This window comes from Carica papaya, chromosome 8 (genome assembly GCF_054855325.1).
Source record: "Carica papaya isolate Zhongbai chromosome 8, ASM5485532v1, whole genome shotgun sequence".
Lineage (NCBI taxonomy): Eukaryota > Viridiplantae > Streptophyta > Magnoliopsida > Brassicales > Caricaceae > Carica > Carica papaya.
Genome location: NC_142316.1, coordinates 6,305,056 through 6,325,558, shown reverse-complemented (window position 1 = coordinate 6,325,558; position 20,503 = coordinate 6,305,056). Strand labels below are relative to the sequence as shown.

General features: G+C 34.9%; 1 protein-coding gene across 6 annotated transcripts; it reads left to right on the top strand.

Annotated features, from left to right (window-relative positions):
- Nucleotides 1-1,445: 1,445 nt before the first annotated feature.
- On the top strand, nt 1,446-20,216 carry LOC110814241 (mRNA capping enzyme family protein). 6 transcript variants are annotated; one of them, XM_022041643.2, is made up of 19 exons: nt 1,446-1,583; nt 1,665-1,877; nt 2,420-2,580; nt 3,407-3,533; nt 3,722-3,873; nt 4,222-4,305; nt 4,401-4,463; nt 4,612-4,743; nt 4,817-5,023; nt 5,528-5,647; nt 6,179-6,228; nt 12,331-12,493; nt 12,603-12,740; nt 16,321-16,443; nt 16,550-16,648; nt 16,869-16,958; nt 17,069-17,153; nt 19,340-19,470; nt 19,555-20,216. In XM_022041643.2, the coding sequence occupies exons 3-19, from the start codon at nt 2,452-2,454 to the stop codon at nt 19,735-19,737; spliced, it is 2,076 nt and encodes a 691-aa protein (XP_021897335.1). In that variant the 5' UTR covers nt 1,446-1,583; nt 1,665-1,877; nt 2,420-2,451; the 3' UTR covers nt 19,738-20,216. The 6 variants fall into 6 exon arrangements, with proteins under 6 accessions (XP_021897335.1, XP_021897337.1, XP_021897339.1 ...); XM_088210173.1 differs by adding an exon at nt 1,973-2,059 and having other exon boundaries at nt 1,482-1,877; XM_022041645.2 differs by lacking the exon at nt 1,665-1,877 and having other exon boundaries at nt 1,461-1,583.
- Nucleotides 20,217-20,503: the final 287 nt, after the last annotated feature.

The window sequence follows — 20,503 nt, the reverse complement described above, 5'->3', positions numbered from 1 at the left end:
CAGTTAGAAATTATTGAAAGAAACATAGAGATAGAGTGAGTGTGATAAATAGAGATAAGGAGGGATAGATGTATATAGAGAAAAGAGAGAGAGAGAGAGAGAAAAAAAAAAAGAGAACACGAGGTAAAGGGAAAAAAATATAAATAGATGAATAGATAGATATATACATATATAGAGAGAGAAAGATAGACAGATATATATATATGTATATATATGGGGTTATTTGAGACAAAAGAATAAGTGTTTGCAATGAAATAAAACTATAAGAAATAATATGAAATAAATGTTTTATAGAAAACATTGTGTAAGAATCAAATTTATTAATTTTTCTTCATCAACTGGTAATTTAAAATGTAAAAAATATATTCACAAGCCTCTCAAAAACAAAACGAGTCTACAACAAAATGACATCATAAAAAACATTGAGAGATAAAAGATTCGATTGAGGACATGGACTATATAAAGAAAATGATACAATTGCAAAACTATTTATCTTTTTATTGAGTGGTAATTCTAAATTTTCAAAACATATTATAAAATTTGCACGATACACATATGACAAAATATTTAATTGAAGATTTTTTATTCAAAGAAAATGACAATTGTAAATTTATTGGTTTTTCTTTATCATTTAGTAATTGTAAACTTTAAAATACACGTTGTTTGTTTTAAATTTGAGTGATGAATACTTTAATTATTTTCTTTGTTCATAATTATGTTGTTAACTAAGTGAAAAAATAATATATATTTAAAATTTTATTTACATGCTCATGTGATATAACTAGTATTTAATTTTAAATTATTAAGTAAAGTAATTAATTATATATAACTTTGAAAATTTTGAGTATCTAATATTTAAAGGTATTTATGTAAAAATTGGACACTTGTATTGCCATGTCCATATTTTTTGTATTTAATTGTAATTTTAATAGAATTATAATTGTGATTGATGTTTATATGTAATAAATAAGAAATACAACATCTTTTAAACTATTATCTCTTTAGTCAATTATATTATCAATTTATATTACTTGATATCTAATGTATATCTATCTTACCAAATGACAAAACATAGGAAACTAATACTATGTGTATACACACACACACATTTTAAAATATGTACTACAATTTTAATATCTATAAATTTTATATATTAGGAACTGAAAATTGATAATTTGTTAAGATTAAATTTCACATTATATTTAAAACAAGTTTAATTTTGTATCGAAATTATTTAAAATTTTATGTAATAGTAGAAAATTTTAATGTGTGTGTTTATTATTTATTAATTATAATTTTAAAATTACATTAAAATATAATTAGAATTAAATAAATAGAAAATATTTTAATTATTTATAATTAATTACAAATTTATTTTAACCTCATCTATAATATATATATATATATATTTTTTTTTTGCAAAATTAAATACATTTGTGATGAGTTCTTAGAATTCAGAAAGAACTTTATTTTCTCAGGCCTATAATTTTAATTCTCTCTCTCATATTTATTTCCTCTCCAAATTTCTCAAGTCGTGAATTCCTCGTCTCCTCCTCCGTCTTCTCTTCTCTCTCTTTCCTTCGGTATGGATTACTAGAAAAACTCGTATTACTCCCTCCAAAATAGCTGCTTACTTCCCCGTCTCTCTCTTTTTTTCTCTCTAGGGTTTCAACACAACTTAACAGTGGCGAGAACAGAGAGCCGGTAACTATAATCAGAGAGTTTTTTTGAGCTTCTTTTCCTGACAGGAGAACTCTGTTAGGGTTTTTGAATCGCGAGAGCTTCAATTTCTCTGCCAAGCAAGAGCCGGCTTCTCTCGGCTCTTCGCGGAGACGGTGTTTTTAGCGATTAGTGTATTCGTTGATTGCATGTCTTTGGTGAGTTTTGCGCTCTTTCGTGTTCGATTGCTTTCAATGATTCCCTTCTGCGGGTTCGAGCAAACCTGATCTCCAATTTAGATATTTCTTTGCAGTTTTACTGTTTAGGGTTGAAGTCGTCGAATTCTGAACACCATTGTTACAATATTTGGGTTGAATTTTGCTTTTTCTTTTGGGGAAAGGTCAGCGACTTAAGTACGATTCGCAAACGCATACTCCCTTAAACCCGCAAAAAGAGCCTGCCTCTATCTCGTCGCAGAGGAAATTAGATACTAGAAGCTTGACATTCCTTTTATGCCTGATAAACTATTCTTCCATGTCCTGTCTTGTGAGCGTGAGGGTGTAAAATCTTTTAGCCATTATAATTACAGTTGCAATGTGCTGTTTGTTTCTGTCTCTCATTTCTTTCACTTTCTACTGCCGTTGAATAAGTAATAAGGGATTGTTATCCAACAATTTGGAAGTCTGGATTTTACAGTGCTAATTTTTGCTCCGTCATGATTCGTAATGCCTGTTCATTCACTTGTTATTTATCTGGGCAGGGACAGGGTCCATGTTGCTCATCCGGAATTGAATGGTTGTTAACATGGACTTGAATGCATCTCCTTTGCCAGAAGAAGATGAAGAGACATTTGAAGGGCATATAGAAGAATACGCAGCGCAAGAAGACCGAACAGAGTCCGCGGTTGAAATTTCTCGCCGGGTACTATTGAACTTCATACTTTGATTTGTTTCATGCTTTTTCCTAGTATGTCAGGCAGTGTGTATTTTAGAAGTGGAGCCTTCAATAAACTGAAGTCATCCAATGACACTGACATGTCAAACCTCCTTAGGGTAAATTTTTTCATTTTAAAGAAATCACCTTAATGAGGTTTGACATGGCTCAAACTAATTGACATTTTCTCTATTTGTCAACGCGAGATAGTTTTGTATTGATGTGGTTAATAAGCATGTGGACTGCATCATCGCTAGAGCTGAGTGGCCTTTATTGCCATTTGAAGCATTCGATTGAACATTGCCATCTCTGATCCGCAATTCCATAATACAAACTATATCTACTTTGCAACTGAGTTCCAGTTTTGTGCTCTGTATTGTGTAGAATTTGGTTCAATATCTTTTGCAAAGTGAATGATTTTCTTCTTGCTCACTTCTCCCTTGACCAACAAAATGAATTTTTTCCTCAAAAAACTAAATCAAATGTTCTACATAGCTTATTGTCGTTGAGGAAGGTCTGGACCTCTAGGCCATCAAATATTGGATGTGGTGGTGGAAGCATGTTGTTTGACTAGCACTAAAAACAACACTCCATAATTTTGTAAAGAACAATTCTATGATGATCTTTGTGGAGCCTCTAAACAGCATGAGAGATAAGTTGTTTAGTTCATTGTGCCTCCTATAAACATTAATACTTTGATGGATTTGAGTATTAATTTGTGTATCATGCTGAAATTTCTTTCTCTAGCTGTAGAGAGAAATATTTTTTTTCTTCATATCTTGGTCTTCATATATAAGTTTGTTGCTTATTTTAGGAGCGTGAAGAAAGAAAGAAGCGTTTGAGAAGTGACAGACCAGCACAACTATCTCAGCCACCTGTGCAAGATCGATTTTATCAAAATAAAAACGCTAAGGTTCATGACAAAAGTAAGATACCCTCAGGTAATAATTTTTGCCAAAAAGTGTTCTTGCTCCTTTTCATGTAATTGAATTGTGTTTCAGAGCTTAAGTAAAAGTGCAAGACTGGAAAATGATGAGCTGAATAACTGAAATCCCAGATTATTTTCTTATAATTAATGTGTCAACGTGAATGGATCTGCTTATTTTCTTACCAATTGTTTATCTTGCAGGTTGGTTGGATTGCCCTTCGTTTGGTCAGGAAATAGGATGTATTATTCCTTCTAAGGTTCCACTTGGGGAATACTACAATGACAATGTTCCTCCTGGTAAAAGATACTCTTTTAAACAAGTCATTCATCAACAGAGAGTGTTAGGAAGAAAAGTAAGTATAAAGTATATTATTTTTACTTACTTTTGTGGACCATAAGAATTTTCTTCTATAAAATGTAAAGCAGCTAGGTCTTACTGCTAAGAAGGAAGATGAGGGCTTCTAGCATGTGAGAACGTGCTAGAGTCCTTGCCATCTTAGCAAGAGTCAAAATTTGACTTTCAGCATATTTGGAGACGTGCATTTGTGTATAAATTCTCTCAATAAAAGTAATTTGTATATAAATTTTATCAAGATAGAGAAAAATGCAGATGCATTCTTTTCATTTTGATTCTAGTAGGTCAGGTTTTTCATTTGAATTAGTATTGATTGTTGTTTATTTCCCCCATTCTGTCATTCAAGCTTGGTCTCGTGATTGATTTGACGAATACTAGTCGGTACTATTCAGCATTGGAGTTGAAGAAAGATGGCATTAAGCATGTTAAGGTGAATACTAGCTTAATATTTTAGTTTTCTGATTCGTGCTGCTTCATTTACCGTGTAAGTTCTTAAAATATTGAAAAAATTGGCTTTTGCTCTAGATTGCGTGCAGGGGGCGTGATGCTGTGCCTGATAATGCATCTGTAAATAACTTCGTTTATGAGGTATTCTCGTTTTGAGAATTTTTATGGAATATGTTCCTTATTCGCTCTACTTCTGAATTTTTTAGATGGTGGAAATATACTGTTTTAATACTTGTATAAAAAACTCAGATATGGTGTCTGGTTTTGTTTGTTGATTTACTCCATTCAGGTCACTCAGTTCCTTTCCCGTCAGAAACACTCAAAGAAGTATATTCTTGTCCATTGTACGCATGGCCATAATCGCACGGGATTCATGATTGTTCACCATCTTATGCGCTCTTTGTCGATGTCTGTCACTCAGGTTAGTCATTCATTATCTTGTTTCATGTGCATACTGTAAAAAACCAGTTATTTACTGGTTTCTTCTTTGATAGGCAATAAAAATATTTGCTGAAGCGCGTCCCCCGGGAATATACAAAAAAGACTATATTGACGCTCTGTATACATTTTATCATGAAAGAAAGCCAGAAATGGTCACTTGCCCGTCAACCCCAGAGTGGAAAAGGTCTTCTGAACTTGATCTTAATGGTGAAGCAGTACCAGAGGATGATGATGAAAGAGGCTCAGCTGCTCCTTTGCATGTATGTGTAGTTTTTGAAGTATGGTTTTAGTTCTTTGTTTTTGTCGTTATTTTATAGACATACAGGGATGAGGAGTTGATGACAAAAGTAGTCTCTGTGTGTTTGATTACTTTATATATGACACGTTGATGTTACCTTTATACATGACAATTGGTCTTACAACTATCAGTTTTTCTGGAGAGCAACCTCTTTCTGTTTCAATTCCTTTTAGTTTGGTCATTGGCCTCTAAACCATTACTGTCTGTTAAATTCTATGCTGATAAGTCAGGCATGTGCTTCTTAATGGGGGATGTACATTCATTTATCTTCTTTGATTCTTTTGTTGATATCTGCTATTCAATATCCTTATAGTTATATCTCCACGTGATTGTCTTTAATCCATGTTTGTTAAACGCCTTAAGAAGTAGAAGTTCTGATATTTCTGGTTTAGTTTGAATATTTGGACAGAATACATGAATACTTTTATCTTTCCTACTAATTTTTACTACCCTCTTTCATTTCCAGGATAATCATCAGATGGATGTAATAATGACAAATGATGACATCTTGGGTGATGAAATACCTAATGACCAGCTGGATGCACTGCGACAATTCTGCTACCAAACTCTTAAGTTGAATGTTGGGGTAGGCAATTTGAAAATTCCTGTTTTTTTTTTTTTTTTTTTTTTATATGTTTTCTACTTCTAACTAAGTGAATCTTAGTTTAGAGGGTGTATACAGTGGAACTCATGTTTATTTTCTTGGCAGTTAGCCTAGTCTGATCTTATACTTATTCGGCCCTAGTTTCATTTTGGTGTAAGTACACGGATGTTGTTGGAGTCCCTTTTGTTGTGATTATTTTGGCAGGTAGTTAAGCTGATTTTCCTCATCTTTTGCTGTTTTTTTGATTTACCTATATGCAATGGAAGTGAGAAAAAATGGTTTTAACACCTAATTGTGTTCTGTCATGTTCTTTTGCTTGATATGTATGTTTTCCTTTTTGCTTCATAGCCCATCAAACAAAGGGCACACAGCCTGGGGACTCCAGAACTCTGACCTCCAAGTAATGGAGACATAGAAAAGTATCAATGAGCCAAAAGACATTGACTAATATGTATTTTCTTGTTCATTGATTTAACAGAAACTTTAATATGTTGAGTTTTTCTTTCAATTCAGGGAAGAGGATACTCGCAATTTCCAGGTTCACACCCAGTTTCTCTAAACAGGTATGATGTTCCCTGCATACTTTTTATGATAATGATGGCATAATTTTTGTTAGTTAAGTGGCTGAAACATATCTTAAGGATGGAGCTTTGGTTCTATACTTTGCTGTACTAGGCTGATAGCATCTCAGGATGTATAGAAAGTCATGAAGTACCATTCTTGCAGACTGGAATTTTCTTGCCGTGATTCAGAAATCCTGTTGGCTGAGAGCATTTAACTGTTAAGTTGATGTTCCTGATATCAGAACCATTAATTATCTCAAAAAAAGATATCAGAACCTTTTTTGTTATTTTTATTTTTGAAAGAAAATTATAGAAGTGTATTGAAGGTAGGTGCCAAGGGGGCACTGCCCATATACAAATGGAAGCAAAATCTACAATGGAATTTACATGTCAGTAAGTATATCTACAATGGAAGTAAAATCTACGTTACTATCAATGTCATGCCCTAGTGTAGTAGAGCCAAAACAGTGAAACGAATTGTCTTTTAAGGTATTGAAGTCTAATTCTTTTCCATCAAAAGCACACTTGTTTCTTTCCTTCCAAATGACCCAAAATATAATATGAGGAATGAGTTTGAAAGGCTTATTTCTTTTGCTAAGACCTTTCCAAGCAAATAATTCACCAAAGATTGTGTTGGTCATGACCCAAGATAACCCCAATAAGCCAAGCACCATTGCCCAAAGATTGTGAAAGATTGGGTACCACAGAAGAAGATGATTGCATGATTCCGGTCCCATTTTACAAAGGTAGCATCTGTTTGCAATGGTTAGTCCTCTTTTCATAAGATTATCCGGGTGAGAATTTTTCTTTGGCAGCTTTCTATGCGAAAAAAGATATTCTGGGAGGAGGAGCTCCAGATTTCTAGATGATTTTAGCTGGGAATTTCGTGTGGTTGCAGTTAATCCGGCCATCCAGAGAGTCATAAATCGAGCTGACAGTGAAATGGCCATTTTTCTTATGTTTCCAGCGAAGCTCATCTTCATGATGCTTAAGCTTAATGTGAGACAGAGTGAGAAGCAAGGATTCATATTCTTCAATTTCCCAATCTTGTAGATTTCTCATTACAGTAATATTCGTGTTGTCAAGATTACCAGGATCGACAACATCTTTAACAAAGGCACATTTGAAGCTAGAGATGGTGTATATTCGTGGAAATCTATCCTTGAGAGAAGCTGTTCGGCACCAAATATCTTTCCAAAATTGGACTTTGCTACTATTCCCAATTATCCATTCAGAGCAATTAATAATAGCCGCGCTGATATTCATGATGTTCCTCCAGAGACTTATGCCATAGCTGTAATTTCTAATATGTGAAAAATTCTTTTAATCACCATCAAACCATTTGCAAATGACCCTTTTCCATAGACATTCTTTTTCGTTCCAGTATCTCCAAATCCATTTCCCAAGGAGTGCTTTGTTTAATTTGACAAGAGTTCTCAAACCCAAACCGGCACTCCTCACTGGTTTTTTAACTTCAGTCTAGCAAGGTGATATTTTTCCTTTCATTATCAACATCTCCCTATAAGAAGTTGCACTGAATGTTTTCTAATTTTTTCGCAACCTTGGCCAGGATATTGAACACGGGAAGATAATAAATTGGCAAGTTGGAGAGTGTGCTCTTGATGAGAGTAAGCCTTCCCCTTTCAGATAAAAATTTCTTCTTCCAAGCGGGCAATCTGTTTTGTACCACATCTACAACAGGGTCCCAATTCTTGCAGTCATTGTGTTTAGCTCCCAACGGTACACCAAGGTAGGTGATAGGCCAGGATATTGAACACGGGAAGATAATAAATTATCAAGTTGGAGAGTGTGCTCTTGATGAGAGTAAGCCTTCCCCTTTCAGATAAAAATTTCTTCTTCCAAGTGGGCAATCTGTTTTGTACCACATCTACAACAGGGTCCCAATTCTTGCAGTCATTGTGTTTAGCTCCCAACGGTACACCAAGGTAGGTGATAGGCAGTTGTGAATTTCTGCAACCCAGAGCAATATTTAGGGAACCAACATCAGCATCACCAGCACCCAAAACAAGAAGCTCAGACTTATGGAGGTTGATTTTTAAACCAGAGACAGCTTGGAGACAAGATAAAATGCATCTCAAAAGTGTAAGGCAACGAGTATCCAGTTGGCAAAAGATAAGGGTATCATCGGTGAAGAATAAGTGAGAGATCTCAATCATTCTGTTTCTGTTACCAACAGAGATACCATTAAGCATTTGTAGCTCCTTTGCTTTCTCAATAAGCTTGTGAAGAGCTTCCATTACAATGATAAATAGAAGAGGGGAGAGTGGGTCCCCCTATCTCAAGCCTCTGGAAGTAGGTCAAAAAGAGGAAGGTCCACCGTTAACCATAATCGCAAAACTAGAAGTTGCGATGCAAAATCTGATCCAGCTTCTCCGTTTTAGGCCAAAACCCATTCTCTGAAGCATATAATCTATAAAGTCCTAATTTACATGATCAAATGCTTTTTCCATGTCAAGCTTACATAGAACTCCCTTCTTATTGTGTCTTGTGGCTTCATTAACTATTTCATTTGCAATCAAAATGACATTGGAAATTTGTCGCCCTAAAACAAAAGTGACTAATAATTTTGTCAAGTACTTTAGAGAACCGCCTAGCAAGAACTTTGTAAAGCAATTTGTAGATACACCCAATGAGGCTAATTGGCCGAAAATCATTAATGCTCTTTGGGTTGTCTCTTTTCGGAATCATAACCAGAAATGTAAAGTTTAGAGATCTCACAAAAGTGTTGTGGCTGTGAAAGTCGTTAAAAATTTCAGTGACATTACCTTTGATTAAATCCCAAAAAGTTTGAAGGAATTTGAAGTTGAAACCGTCTGGACCGGGGGCTTTATCACCATCACTTTCCCGAAGGCAATCCAAAATTTCTTTTTCTGTGAATTTATCCGCTAATTGCTCCCTATTCCTCTCAGTATTACTGTTAAAAGATAAATTATCCAATTTTGGCCTGTGAACATGCTGTTCGGTGTACAAGTTCTGCAAATGATTCTTGCTCCTTCCTAGAGAGCTTCATTACCTTTAATACAATTGTTCCCAATGGTAAGCTCTTCCACAAAGTTGATTCTTGTTCTGTGATTAGCAAGCATATGAAAATATTTTGAGTTCTTGTCCCCCTCTTTAATTCATTTTTCACTAGCTTTTTGTTTCCGTGATATGGCTGCCATGTGAAGTTTGTTGGCCAGCATGAGTTTCAAGTTCTTTCTTTTTTTTTTTCTGTCTTTTGTGGATAGCAGCAAGTTTACTTCTTTTCTGGCCACGTCATCTATTTCCACGAGGATGTCATTAATTCACTCTTCTTCTTTTCTGCCAGTCTCCTTGGCCCAAGATTTGATTTCAACTTTGAGTAATTTAAATTTTGTGGCGATTCTGTAATAGTACCCTTAATAGCCGAATTACACCAAGGGTCAGCAACTAACTTCCTGAAGCTGTCCAGCACTAGCCATTTGTTGTCGATCTGGAAGGGGATGGGGCCCCATTGGATCCCGTCTGACGATACAAGAATGGGGAAGTGATCAGAAGTCGGCCTAGAGAGAAGTTTCTGGTTTAAATTGTGGAGCACTGAGAGAACATTGGTAGTGATAAGGAATCTATCGATTCTTGAAGAAGAAGAGTGTTCCCTTAAGTTGCTCCAGGTCCATTTTTCCCCCATGAAAGGAAGATCATCGAGGTCAAGGCTGTCAATGAGTGTACTGAATTCCTCAATGTCTTTTGAGTTTGTATAACCACTTGATCATTCAGAACTTTTTAGAACCATTTTGAAGTCTCTCCCTACAATACCTCTGTCACCCCAGGAGCTCTTTAATGTTCGATATCTCATTTCCCAACAGGTTGCATTCTTCATTGTTTCCTCCGCAATAAACTTCAGAAAAATAGCAATATTCTCCATTAGGTAAATTAGAGAAAAGACGAGACAGTGTGGTCTCACCTGATATTACATCGTGGCAGTTGACATGGTATTTCCTCCACATTATCAGGATGCCACCAGCAGAGCCCTTGGCTGGCAGAAAATTCCAGACAACATCGTCCATTCTCCAAAGACTGCCAATAACTTTCTTGTTGATTGCTTCCATTTTGGTTTCTTGCAAACAAATGATAGATGGTTTCCATCGGTTGAGACAGCCTTTAATGATTGCTTTGTTTGCTTTGATCATTTATGCCCCGTACGTTCCAAGATAGAATTTTGTCTATTATTTGGAAATCTGGATATCAACCCCTCCCTCCTTGTTCCTCTTGCTATGCCCTTTGTAATTAATAGAAGAATGAAGTCTTTTGAGCTCTCGGGAGCCACCATTATGCTGCTTCTTCTTATTGGGTTCCAGTAGCAATGTCTCAGTGCTGGTGTTTCCTTTTCCATTTTCCAGTTCAACAAAAAACGACTTTGTGTCCATTTCTTGATTTGGGAAAGTAGCTCCGAGATACTGACTGATACAGAAAACGTTATTGAGAAACCAGTCAGAGAAAAGTTGAGAATCAGACCTTGGATTATCTCGGATGAGGCTGTCTAATGCTTGTAGTATCTCAGCTAGGGTTCTTTCGCTTGTGGGTTTTAGATTACTATCCAGTTTGTGGTTCCAGGTCAGATTGGTGTATCACAATCTCAGCTCCTGTGATTGATCATTGTTCCTCTTCCAGGTTCATGACTGGTCTGTTTGGAAGTGAAGAAGAAATCCATGTGTTGGAGCAGAAAGCTGAAGCAGCCATGTCGTTGAACTCATCCGCAGCGGGTTTGTGATCTGGACTAGGGCAAAAGCACAGTTCAGTGATTTTTGTTTCATCTTTATTATGTCCCTTTGTTGGGTTTGCTGCTTTTTCTTTATTCTCCAGACCCATTGAATCTTCGGGCTGGTTCATTTGCTTGTATCCTTGCTCAGCCCAGCATTATTTGTCCATTTTCCTTTCTCAGCCCAAGTGTATCTGGGCTTTTTAGTCTGCCCCATAGTCTCCCTAATAAAGGGTTTTTGGATCTTCAACCTGGTCGGATCTCTTTTAGCATTGCCAGCATTCTCCCCAGAAGTCGGGCCGATTCATCTTCACCTGTGTAGGGTTCTCTGTGGGTGAAGCAAGCACTACAACATATGTTTTCTCTGAAGTTAAGAGGGGAACATGTGTGCAGTAGTTGCATTTTGGACAGCAGAAAATAACAAAGGCAGGTTTTTCGTTTGACGACTGTGGGGGGTTGTGATCTTCATGATTTCTCCATTTTGCTTGAATGGGTTTACCAGAGAAATCTCTGCAAGTTTGAAAATGGATTTCATGATACGTCACCACCCATCGGCCTCGTATCCGTCTGGATGGCATATCAGAACCGTTAAAAGTTATTTGCTTGGATGGCATATATTTTTTGGGATGGGGGATAAATTGGATTTTCTATGTTTTTGAATTTGCCCAACCCAAGAGAGAGATACAATTTGGATTTGTTTGTCAGTAGATCTACTCTTTTCTTGATATTATTAGTTGTGGAATATACTCTGGTTTCCTGGAACTGGTGGCAGATGGACGGGCACTTCAAATTTTCCCTATGCTCTTTTGGTCACCTTGTTGCTTCCAGTTGGGTGAAAAATCACCCTTGGCGTGCGCACATGTATGCTACTTCTTTGAATTGTTTTGTGTGAAATAGAGGAGTAGAAAACTAAACACCAGGATTTTCTTCATCTAAATTATATGAAGTTTGGTGAAGGCTATTTTATCTAGTATTCACTTCTCATTAGAGTGGGAATTTAAAATTGGATATTTGGTTACGGTGGAAGACCAGCCAATTGTATTTCCAGGGGACACTGAGAGAAGTTACTATCTTTTATTGAGAAAGTTATGTTCAACCAGCTTATTCTTTGGAAGAAGTGAAGCAGTATTGCTGTTAACAGCTTCTGCAGTTCCTATCATTTCAACAGACCTAAGCCTTAAGACAAATTTTGCTCCTGATACAAGGAGCTTTGATAATTTTAATATAGTCCTTGCATTCTCTTTTGTGATATATTGATAATGATATAGTTTTTACTGCAGAACTGCATGATCTATTTTCTATTAAATGTTACCTTTTCTGGTTGCCATTTTTGAACATTGAATCTTTGAATCTATGGCTTGCAGGGACAATCTACAGCTTTTAAGACAGCGATATTATTACGCCACGTGGAAAGCTGATGGAACAAGATATATGATGCTAATAACTATGGATGGCTGTTATTTAATTGACAGGAGTTTTAATTTTAGAAGGGTTCAGATGAGATTTCCTTGTAGACAGACTTCTGAAGTATGTGGTATTCCACGTCTTGCTTCTAAAAAGAATTCTTTGGATGTGGTTCCTTATTTACAGATGTGATGATTACGAGTTTAACAAAAATATTGCTTTTGGATGCAAGGGTTTAGGTGAAAGAACTCACCATTTTACGTTGCTTGATGGGGAGATGATTATTGATACTTTGCCAGACTCCCAGAAGCAGGAGAGGAGATACCTAATCTATGATCTGATGGCAATTAACCAAGTATCTGTCATAGAGGTTGGATTTGCACTAACATCTTCCAACCTCTTCATTCTTGATATTCTTTTAATTTTTATATTGCATGTTCTTGCAATATTTTTTGGGGTGATTTCTTTTAAAGAACTTTTAGGTGATGGCTTGTATTCTAACTACATGTTTTCTAGAGTTGGTTTTCTATAAAAAAATGCTTTATGGAGTTAGTCCTGAATAGTTTTTGCTTTGAGATCATCTTCATTTTTAGGTTGGTTGTTGTCCATGCAAACATGTTGCAATATTTATGCCCATGTCATCTTTGCCCGACGAAATTTGTACAAATCCTTGTTAGCGTCTTAGCAATATATAAGGCTGCATCTAATGTCAAACCTATGGCAGATGTGATCTTTGACAGCTAAGATGCACTTCTTTTCTGAAGTTCTATTAGTTGTTGACTTCAATTAGGTAATTCTGTGAGTTTTCCCTTCAGAAAAAAAGTTTACAGTTTGAATTATTTCTTGTTTTTATCCCTACTACCTATTTACGTGCCTAAGACCTGCAGACAAATAGATGCTCTAATAAACTCAAAAGTAGATTTTCTTTGACAATTTCTTTGGAAAGTGTGTTAAGTTGTCTAATTGAATTGAATAGTAGAATCCGATGAAAGTTTAAAGTATATTGAAAGAATATACAATGAGAAATTCTATTGGACTTAAAAATTCCCACCTTCATGTATCGGGGCGGTACCCCCGGTTTTATGGTACCATGATAATATAGTTCATACTTTTTATTTCAAAAAAAAAAAAAATTGTTACAGGCCGAATTTGATGCCTTTATAAGTAGTAAAAATGCGATTTATATTTTATAGTGAAAGCATCCGTTCTTACTTGAGTAAATGATGCAAGACAATGTAAAGTTTCCTAAAGATCTAGGAGCCCTTATTTTACATTTATCTAGTATTTTGTTTCCTTTATAATCTGGATATGTGTATAGATTTTTTTTTGAAGTAAATATGTGTATAGATTTATTGATTCTAGTATACATTGTTAACTATGAAACCACTTAAGTTTAGGTCTTTTTAAGATTCTATTCTCTTTTTAGTTATGTTTGATTTTCTAGCACTTGTACCATTCTTAGCGCTAGCCTATATGTCAAAAGGAAAACATTCATAATATATGGTTCGGTATTTTAGAATTAATAAAATATACACTGCAGAACTTGTCTTCCTGGTTGTCCTGCCAGATGAAGGAAGCCCTGGCTTGATTATTCTAGCCACCTTTCTCAAAAATTTCTCTCTCAAACATTTCTTTTCTACTACTGCATCAATTGCTTCAGAACAGAAGAACGATTTTAGTGTTGTCATGGCAGTTAGAAATTGAATGAAGTCCAAGAGATGGTGGATATGCAAGGATTGATGGAACAACATCTGAAAGATGTACAGACCTTGTTGAGACCATGTGGCTGCATGAACGTACAAAACTGGAAACTTGAGTACTGGTACAAGAAACTAACTGACCCCGTGAGAACTTGCAAGGAGGTTTTGAAGTGATGAAGGTTTTGATAATTTTTATGTAAATAAGGAACTTACCACCAATATATGATGACTTTTAAAAATTATACTCATTTAGAATTATATGGTTGTCAAGTGCTTTATGAAGACATTCATGGGAAAAGATGCTTATCAAGTATCTTATGCAAACTTTAAACAAGCTAAGGTAGCTCATATTGTAGAAAATATAGAATATAATCACATGCAGAAGATCCTTTGACAACAGAAATAAAGCCGAAAGTTCACATAGTGATGTGTTACATTGGCAGAGACATCAAATCCACCTAAATACCAAAAAATGCATCGCCACCTGCATGTAGGTTTTGGTTTGCCTGCTTCCCCTATTGACAATTGACCCTGGTAAGAAAGTTCTAACAGTAATGTTCTTTATGTTTTGACTGAACCATCGCTGACCAGGCTAACCCTCTAAGCTATGAATAAATTGCTTTTTGTTGTATATTTTCTCATTAGAGTTTGGTGATTTGTGGTTTGTTTGCTTATATTGTAACAAGTTCACAAAATTCATAAGACAAACAACATTGTGAAAATGTCTGCAGTCTGATGCTGAGAGGTGCCGGAGAAGAGATGAGATTGATTGTACCTGAATGCTTATTGTGATGTTCTTACCTTACATTTTTTAAATGATTGAGAAGTTTCTATGTGCAACTTGGTAATCTTTTGATAGATATGAAGTGGAAAGGAGAGCAAGGGTGTAAAGTAGTTATTTGGTAATCCATCAAATGTGGCACACAACAATCATACTCATGCAAACTCCATTGATGCTTGACTAAGTAGAAGTTTCCTAAAAGATTATGATTCATTATTACAGTGTCATGGTTGAATCATAAATTAACATTTGAAGTATATTGAATTCCATAACTTATGCTTGAACTTTATTGATCTATCAATGATTGTAACACTATCTTTTCAACAAAGAGTGATAATTGAACCATGTGGAATCATGTTCTGTAGAGTAACAGAGTTACCATTTTTGTTTAATAGAGAACCTCAAGATAGTAAACTATAACAAAACAAATACAAGACTTTGATTTGAACAGAGTCACAAGGGATTGGTGTGTAACTTATGCTTGTAGTATTATATAGTTGTATTGTTGTTCGAACACTATTTATTTCAAAAATAAAAAATTGTTGTTTGGAAGCTTCTAGCTTTAATACTATTTGGTTTATGACAAGTGTAGTAAATGGTGGGCATTAGCATTGTAATAATCTATTAAATTAAATTATAATAGAGAATCATTTTTCTCTTTTATCTTCCTGCCTATTTTTTACCTCAAGCATATCTTCTTTTTAAATTGTGTTAGTAAAGAAGTAGTGTACTGATGCTGTAAAGAAATAGTTTACTTCATTCTCTGGAAGGTTTGGAAACTGAATGTAAGGACAAAATTACTTGGGTTCTTAACCTGGTGTTGAAAAATATTACACAACTGTATCAATGATTGTGGAAAGTTTGATGATTCATTCTAGGGAATAATAGACTGTAAGAGATTAGAGCTTCAGATGTCAAGGCAGCTTTCTATCAAATTGTGGAAAGAAGTCTTTTAAAAAACGGTGTAGGAAAGTGGAAATTCCTAGAAGAACTAATATTTCGAGTATGGTGGACTGGACTCTAATAGTCGTGCATCTGCTATGAAAGAAATTCATTGTTTGAATCTTCTGCTTTAGTTATTGAATCTCTCATTTCCAGCATCTTTGTTTTATTATTAGGAAAAGTGCAGTTTTACTGCCATAGTCTAATTCATACCTGTGGTTTTTTCCTTTTTTGGTTATAGTTCAATCCATATGGTTTATTTTTTGCCATTTTATATCAAATGGCTAATTGTCAGGAGCAGCATGTTTGAATTGTAATAAGGCCAAACAACAGAAGATAAACCTGTAGATTGCCCTAATTGTTATTTATTGGACATGTTCTAACTTTTGTTGCCAGTTCTTTAATGTCAATAATGCAATTACAATCAACAGAGCTCCTGGATTCATGTAACTGTATATAATATCATCTTCGTTCATGTAATTTGATGCATCTACTCACATAAGCCTTGATGATTCTAAATGGGTCAGCGGCCTTTCTGCGAACGATGGAAGATGCTTGAGAAGGAAGTGATTGAACCTCGGAATTATGAGCGCCATCACATTTTTCAGAGCAGAAATCCTCACTACAGATATGACCTTGAGCCTTTCAGGGTATATGTGTAGAACTTTGCTGTGGGATTTCAACTGTTTGTGTCTTCGTCCTTTTTCCTGTATTTTTAGAGGGATTGAATTTTGACTTACTGAACTTGATTATCAGGTGCGAAGGAAGGACTTTTGGCCTCTTTCAACTGTTATCAAACTTCTAAGGGAGTTTATTCCTAAGCTCTCACATGATGCTGATGGCTTAATTTTTCAGGTAATAAAGGAGAAAGCAAATTGGAATATGAAATTCTTTTCATTTTTAAGATAATGTGACCTAGAAACTTTTTACATGAATCATGCTCTACTGCATCATTGTCCTGTTGGTATTCTAGCATTTCTTTATTTCCATGTGTACACGCACATGCAATACCATAAATAGAATCATGCTTTATATAAGCTGGGACAAAGTAATTGCTGATATTCTTATTTTCCAGGGTTGGGATGATCCTTATGTTCCTCGTACACATGAAGGTCTCTTAAAGTGGAAATATCCTGAAATGAACTCAGTTGACTTTCTTTTTGAGGTTATATTATAAACATTTGTCAGATTAATTGTTGGCTTCATTTATCTGTTGCTTCTTTCCAAATTTGTATACTTTTTTGTTGTAATGCAAAAAGTTCCATGTCTTGACAGATGGATGCTGATGACCGCCAGATGCTTATTCTTCATGAACGAGGGAAGAGGAAACTTATGGAAGGGAATACTGTTGTGTTCAGAGGTTGGAATTATTTTTCTCCCGGAGTTTCTTCTTGTTGTTTGTTGATATCTTAGCTAATGCATTTCTTGAATTTGATCTCAAATTTGAATATGCAAAATTTGTGAATACCTTGTCGTGACATGTAAATCAATGGTATCTGACTGCTTGTAAAGTTTGCACGGGAAAGAATTTGAAAAATCTGGTGAAATATGTATACTTTGTTGAAGATTTAAGGCTTCATGTGGTATATAAAAATGTTTTCTTGTTTTTAATCTCAAAACTTATAAGTATTTCATCTACAAAGCCCAATTAGTTTTTAACAATGAAAAGAACAATAGTGAAAACGATGGCGAAATTAGAAATTTTAAAACCTTTTTTGTGATTTTTTCAAGAAAACTATTTTGTTTGTGCCTTGGTTACTTCAAAAATGGGCAACTCTAACATGTTTTTATGATAAAATTAAAATATGCACAAACAGATATGATTTAAAAAATGAAAATTAGAAAATGTTTTATTTAGCTTAGCTTTTCTATTTATGTACAAAGTCTATAGTTGTTCCCAAAGTAACAGTTCTAAGCCCTTCTTAATTTGGAAAGCTATTTTAAACAAAAACGTACGTATTTCCAATTTTAAAAAATGGTAGTAAGAATAAAATCGCAATTAAACAAAATCTCATTCTATATTTTCACTACCATTCCCCAAGCCTTGTTTTCATTTTTCAACTATATCTCTTGTTTATGTACAAATATACATGACAAAATGAAGGCACAAAACGAAAACTCAAAACAGTTCCTCACAACTAAACAGGGCCCTAATATTTCTGTATGAAAGAAATACTTTCAAAAAAATGTTTCTGTATGAAAGAATCTTTTTGGGCATACTAGTTACTGGTGAATAATATTTCTATTCAATAAATGCATTAATATAGTGCTCAAAAGATTGGCTGTGGCAGATGGGGGGGAGGATTTGTAAAAAGAAAAAGTACCTTAATATTATACTTTTGACTATTTTTTGGGTGGCGTGGAAGGAAAGAAATGCTAGAGGTTTTTGAGGGCAGAGAGGAGTTGATGTCAAAGGTTAGGGATTGGTGGTTGCACATATTTGGATCTATTATTTTGGGCATGATATCTATAGGTTCGAGGATTTTGGGAGTGTTATTGATATACTACTTGATTTGTAAATCTTTTGTACAGAGGTAGCACCCCGTTGGTGTCTTTACTTAATACTATTCATTCTTTTTATTTTTTTTAAAAAAGATTCGCTGTTGCAGATAGGTCTCAGACAAACAATCTTCCAGCTATTGCTGGAACTGATCTTTTCTACCCATTGGAAATTTTTTTTTGAATTAAACTACCCATCGGAATTAAGTGGAGACTAACAGGATTATCTGGTTACAGTCTTGTTATTTCAGTTTCCTGCAATTTAATTTATGCTGGTGTTTTGCCATTTATTGTGAGGAAATATCTTTGTAGTTTGCAAATATTTGGACTTGCATGCATATGCATAAACGTGTTCTCAACTGTTCCACATCTGCTTGTGAAAGGTTAAGGCTCGGAATATTGTTCAGTAGAACTAAGCTTTGGAAGATCTGAAATAGGTGTGATTAGGAGTTTCTACTATAATGATGATATGTTTAATTTTTGAACCTTTTAATGTTTGACAAAAATATTGAATTAAAAATACATGGGAACTAGCAGAGAGGAGAAACTTGTGAATTTTCGAACCTTTTAATGTTCGAAAAAAATATTGAATTAACAATACATGGGAACTAGCAGAGAGGAGAAACTTGTGAAGTATGTCAAATCATGGTAACTATCCCAGTGCTTCTCTCTTCACCCCTGAATTCTTTGTTATTTGGCTGACTGCCTGGAATTAGCTTCTCCTTTGTCCTAGGACTTTTCTTCTTTAGGTTTCCTTCAAGAATTCAGTGGTAAGTGCTTCTCTCAAATTCTTTTATTTTGTAGATTTTTAAGATTATTGCTTCTCACATCCCCATTAGGCTAGCAGTTGAATTTTTGAGAATGTGTTTGCTTCCTGCTTTGAGCTGAATCTTTTCTTCTTTGATGTTTAGTGCATTTTGCATTCTTTGTCTTGGTTCCTTTCTGGCTTCCTGCTATTTGAGAGAGATCCACTGTTCTCTTCTGGGTAAAGAGTCTCATAATTTTTTATTCTGAACATTGACACCCCTAAGACATGTAAACTGGCAGATGGTTCAGATCCTGCCTCATACTCGGGGAAGATTATAGAGTGTTCTTGGGATTCAGATGAACAGGTGTGGGTATGCATGCGAATTCGGACAGATAAGTCAACTCCAAATGATTTCAATACCTATAAGAAGGTTGGTTTCATAACATACGATTATATTAATTTTTGTGTTAACTTGTGGACTGAACAAAATCTACTTTGCTGATGAGGGGAACAGGTGATGCGGAGCATAAGAGACAATATCACAGAGGATGTGTTGTTGAATGAGATTTTTGAGATTATTCGCCTGCCAATGTATGCCGATAGGATATCCAATGATAGCAAAGCTCACCAGCATGTAAATTCAGCACGCCATGATAGCAAATCTCACCAGCAAGTGAATTCAGCACGACGCAGATGAGAGGTGTCTGGTATTCAATGTGTTCGAATCTGATACAGGTTGTACCTTAAAATATCTGCACACAGGTCATTGCTGGTTTTACTTGGCAGAAGTGGGTTGTACTTAGGGTAAATTACCGGAAGGGCTTCACAGAGAGATATTTGTGTAATTAGCTATCCCTTTCTATAGCATGTGCTATTCTGGTCAGCTGTATGGTCCAGTTGGTACACTTAATAGTTATCGATATCAGGTTAAAAAGGATTTTTCTGGTAGTTTTTTCAGATGGAGAGAAGTAGGTTAGAATGTATATTAGTATTTTGTCCCTTTTAATGTAGTAATTGCTAAGTTGATTACAAGGTAGTTATTTTTTAGTACAAAACCTTGTTTCACAATTAGGATTGTTATATGCTCTTTCATGTGAATATGGCTTTGAGATTTTTTTTCTCTTTTGAGATGGCAGTGGTGGACCATCTGAATTACATGCTCCTTGTTTTAGGATATGATTGGCTTTGCATTGTTCGAACGTATTTGCAGAAATGAATTAACATTTCAAATCTTAGCTTTGCAGCTCCGCCAGCTCTTCGATTAATGGTGGTTTCATGTTATCGCTTTATAAATTAAAATATACTTGTATCTTTTAATGACTTGAAATATTTTTTTAAGAAATTTAATGGAATTATTACCATATTAACAAATTTTAAAATAATAATTGCATTTAATTTGATAAATTTATGCACTCGATTAATTATATAAATTGATCTCCAAATGAAAATTAGCATTTAGAATA

Bases quoted from the DNA above. Each gene is read 5' to 3' on its own strand.
- LOC110814241 (XM_022041643.2), top strand. From the start codon at position 2,452: ATGGTTGTTAACATGGACTTGAATGCATCTCCTTTGCCAGAAGAAGAT. The intron at 4,464-4,611 runs GTATTCTCGTTT...TACTCCATTCAG, and splicing joins TAAATAACTTCGTTTATGAG to GTCACTCAGTTCCTTTCCCG. The intron at 12,494-12,602 runs GTATGTGGTATT...TTTGGATGCAAG, and splicing joins CTTGTAGACAGACTTCTGAA to GGTTTAGGTGAAAGAACTCA.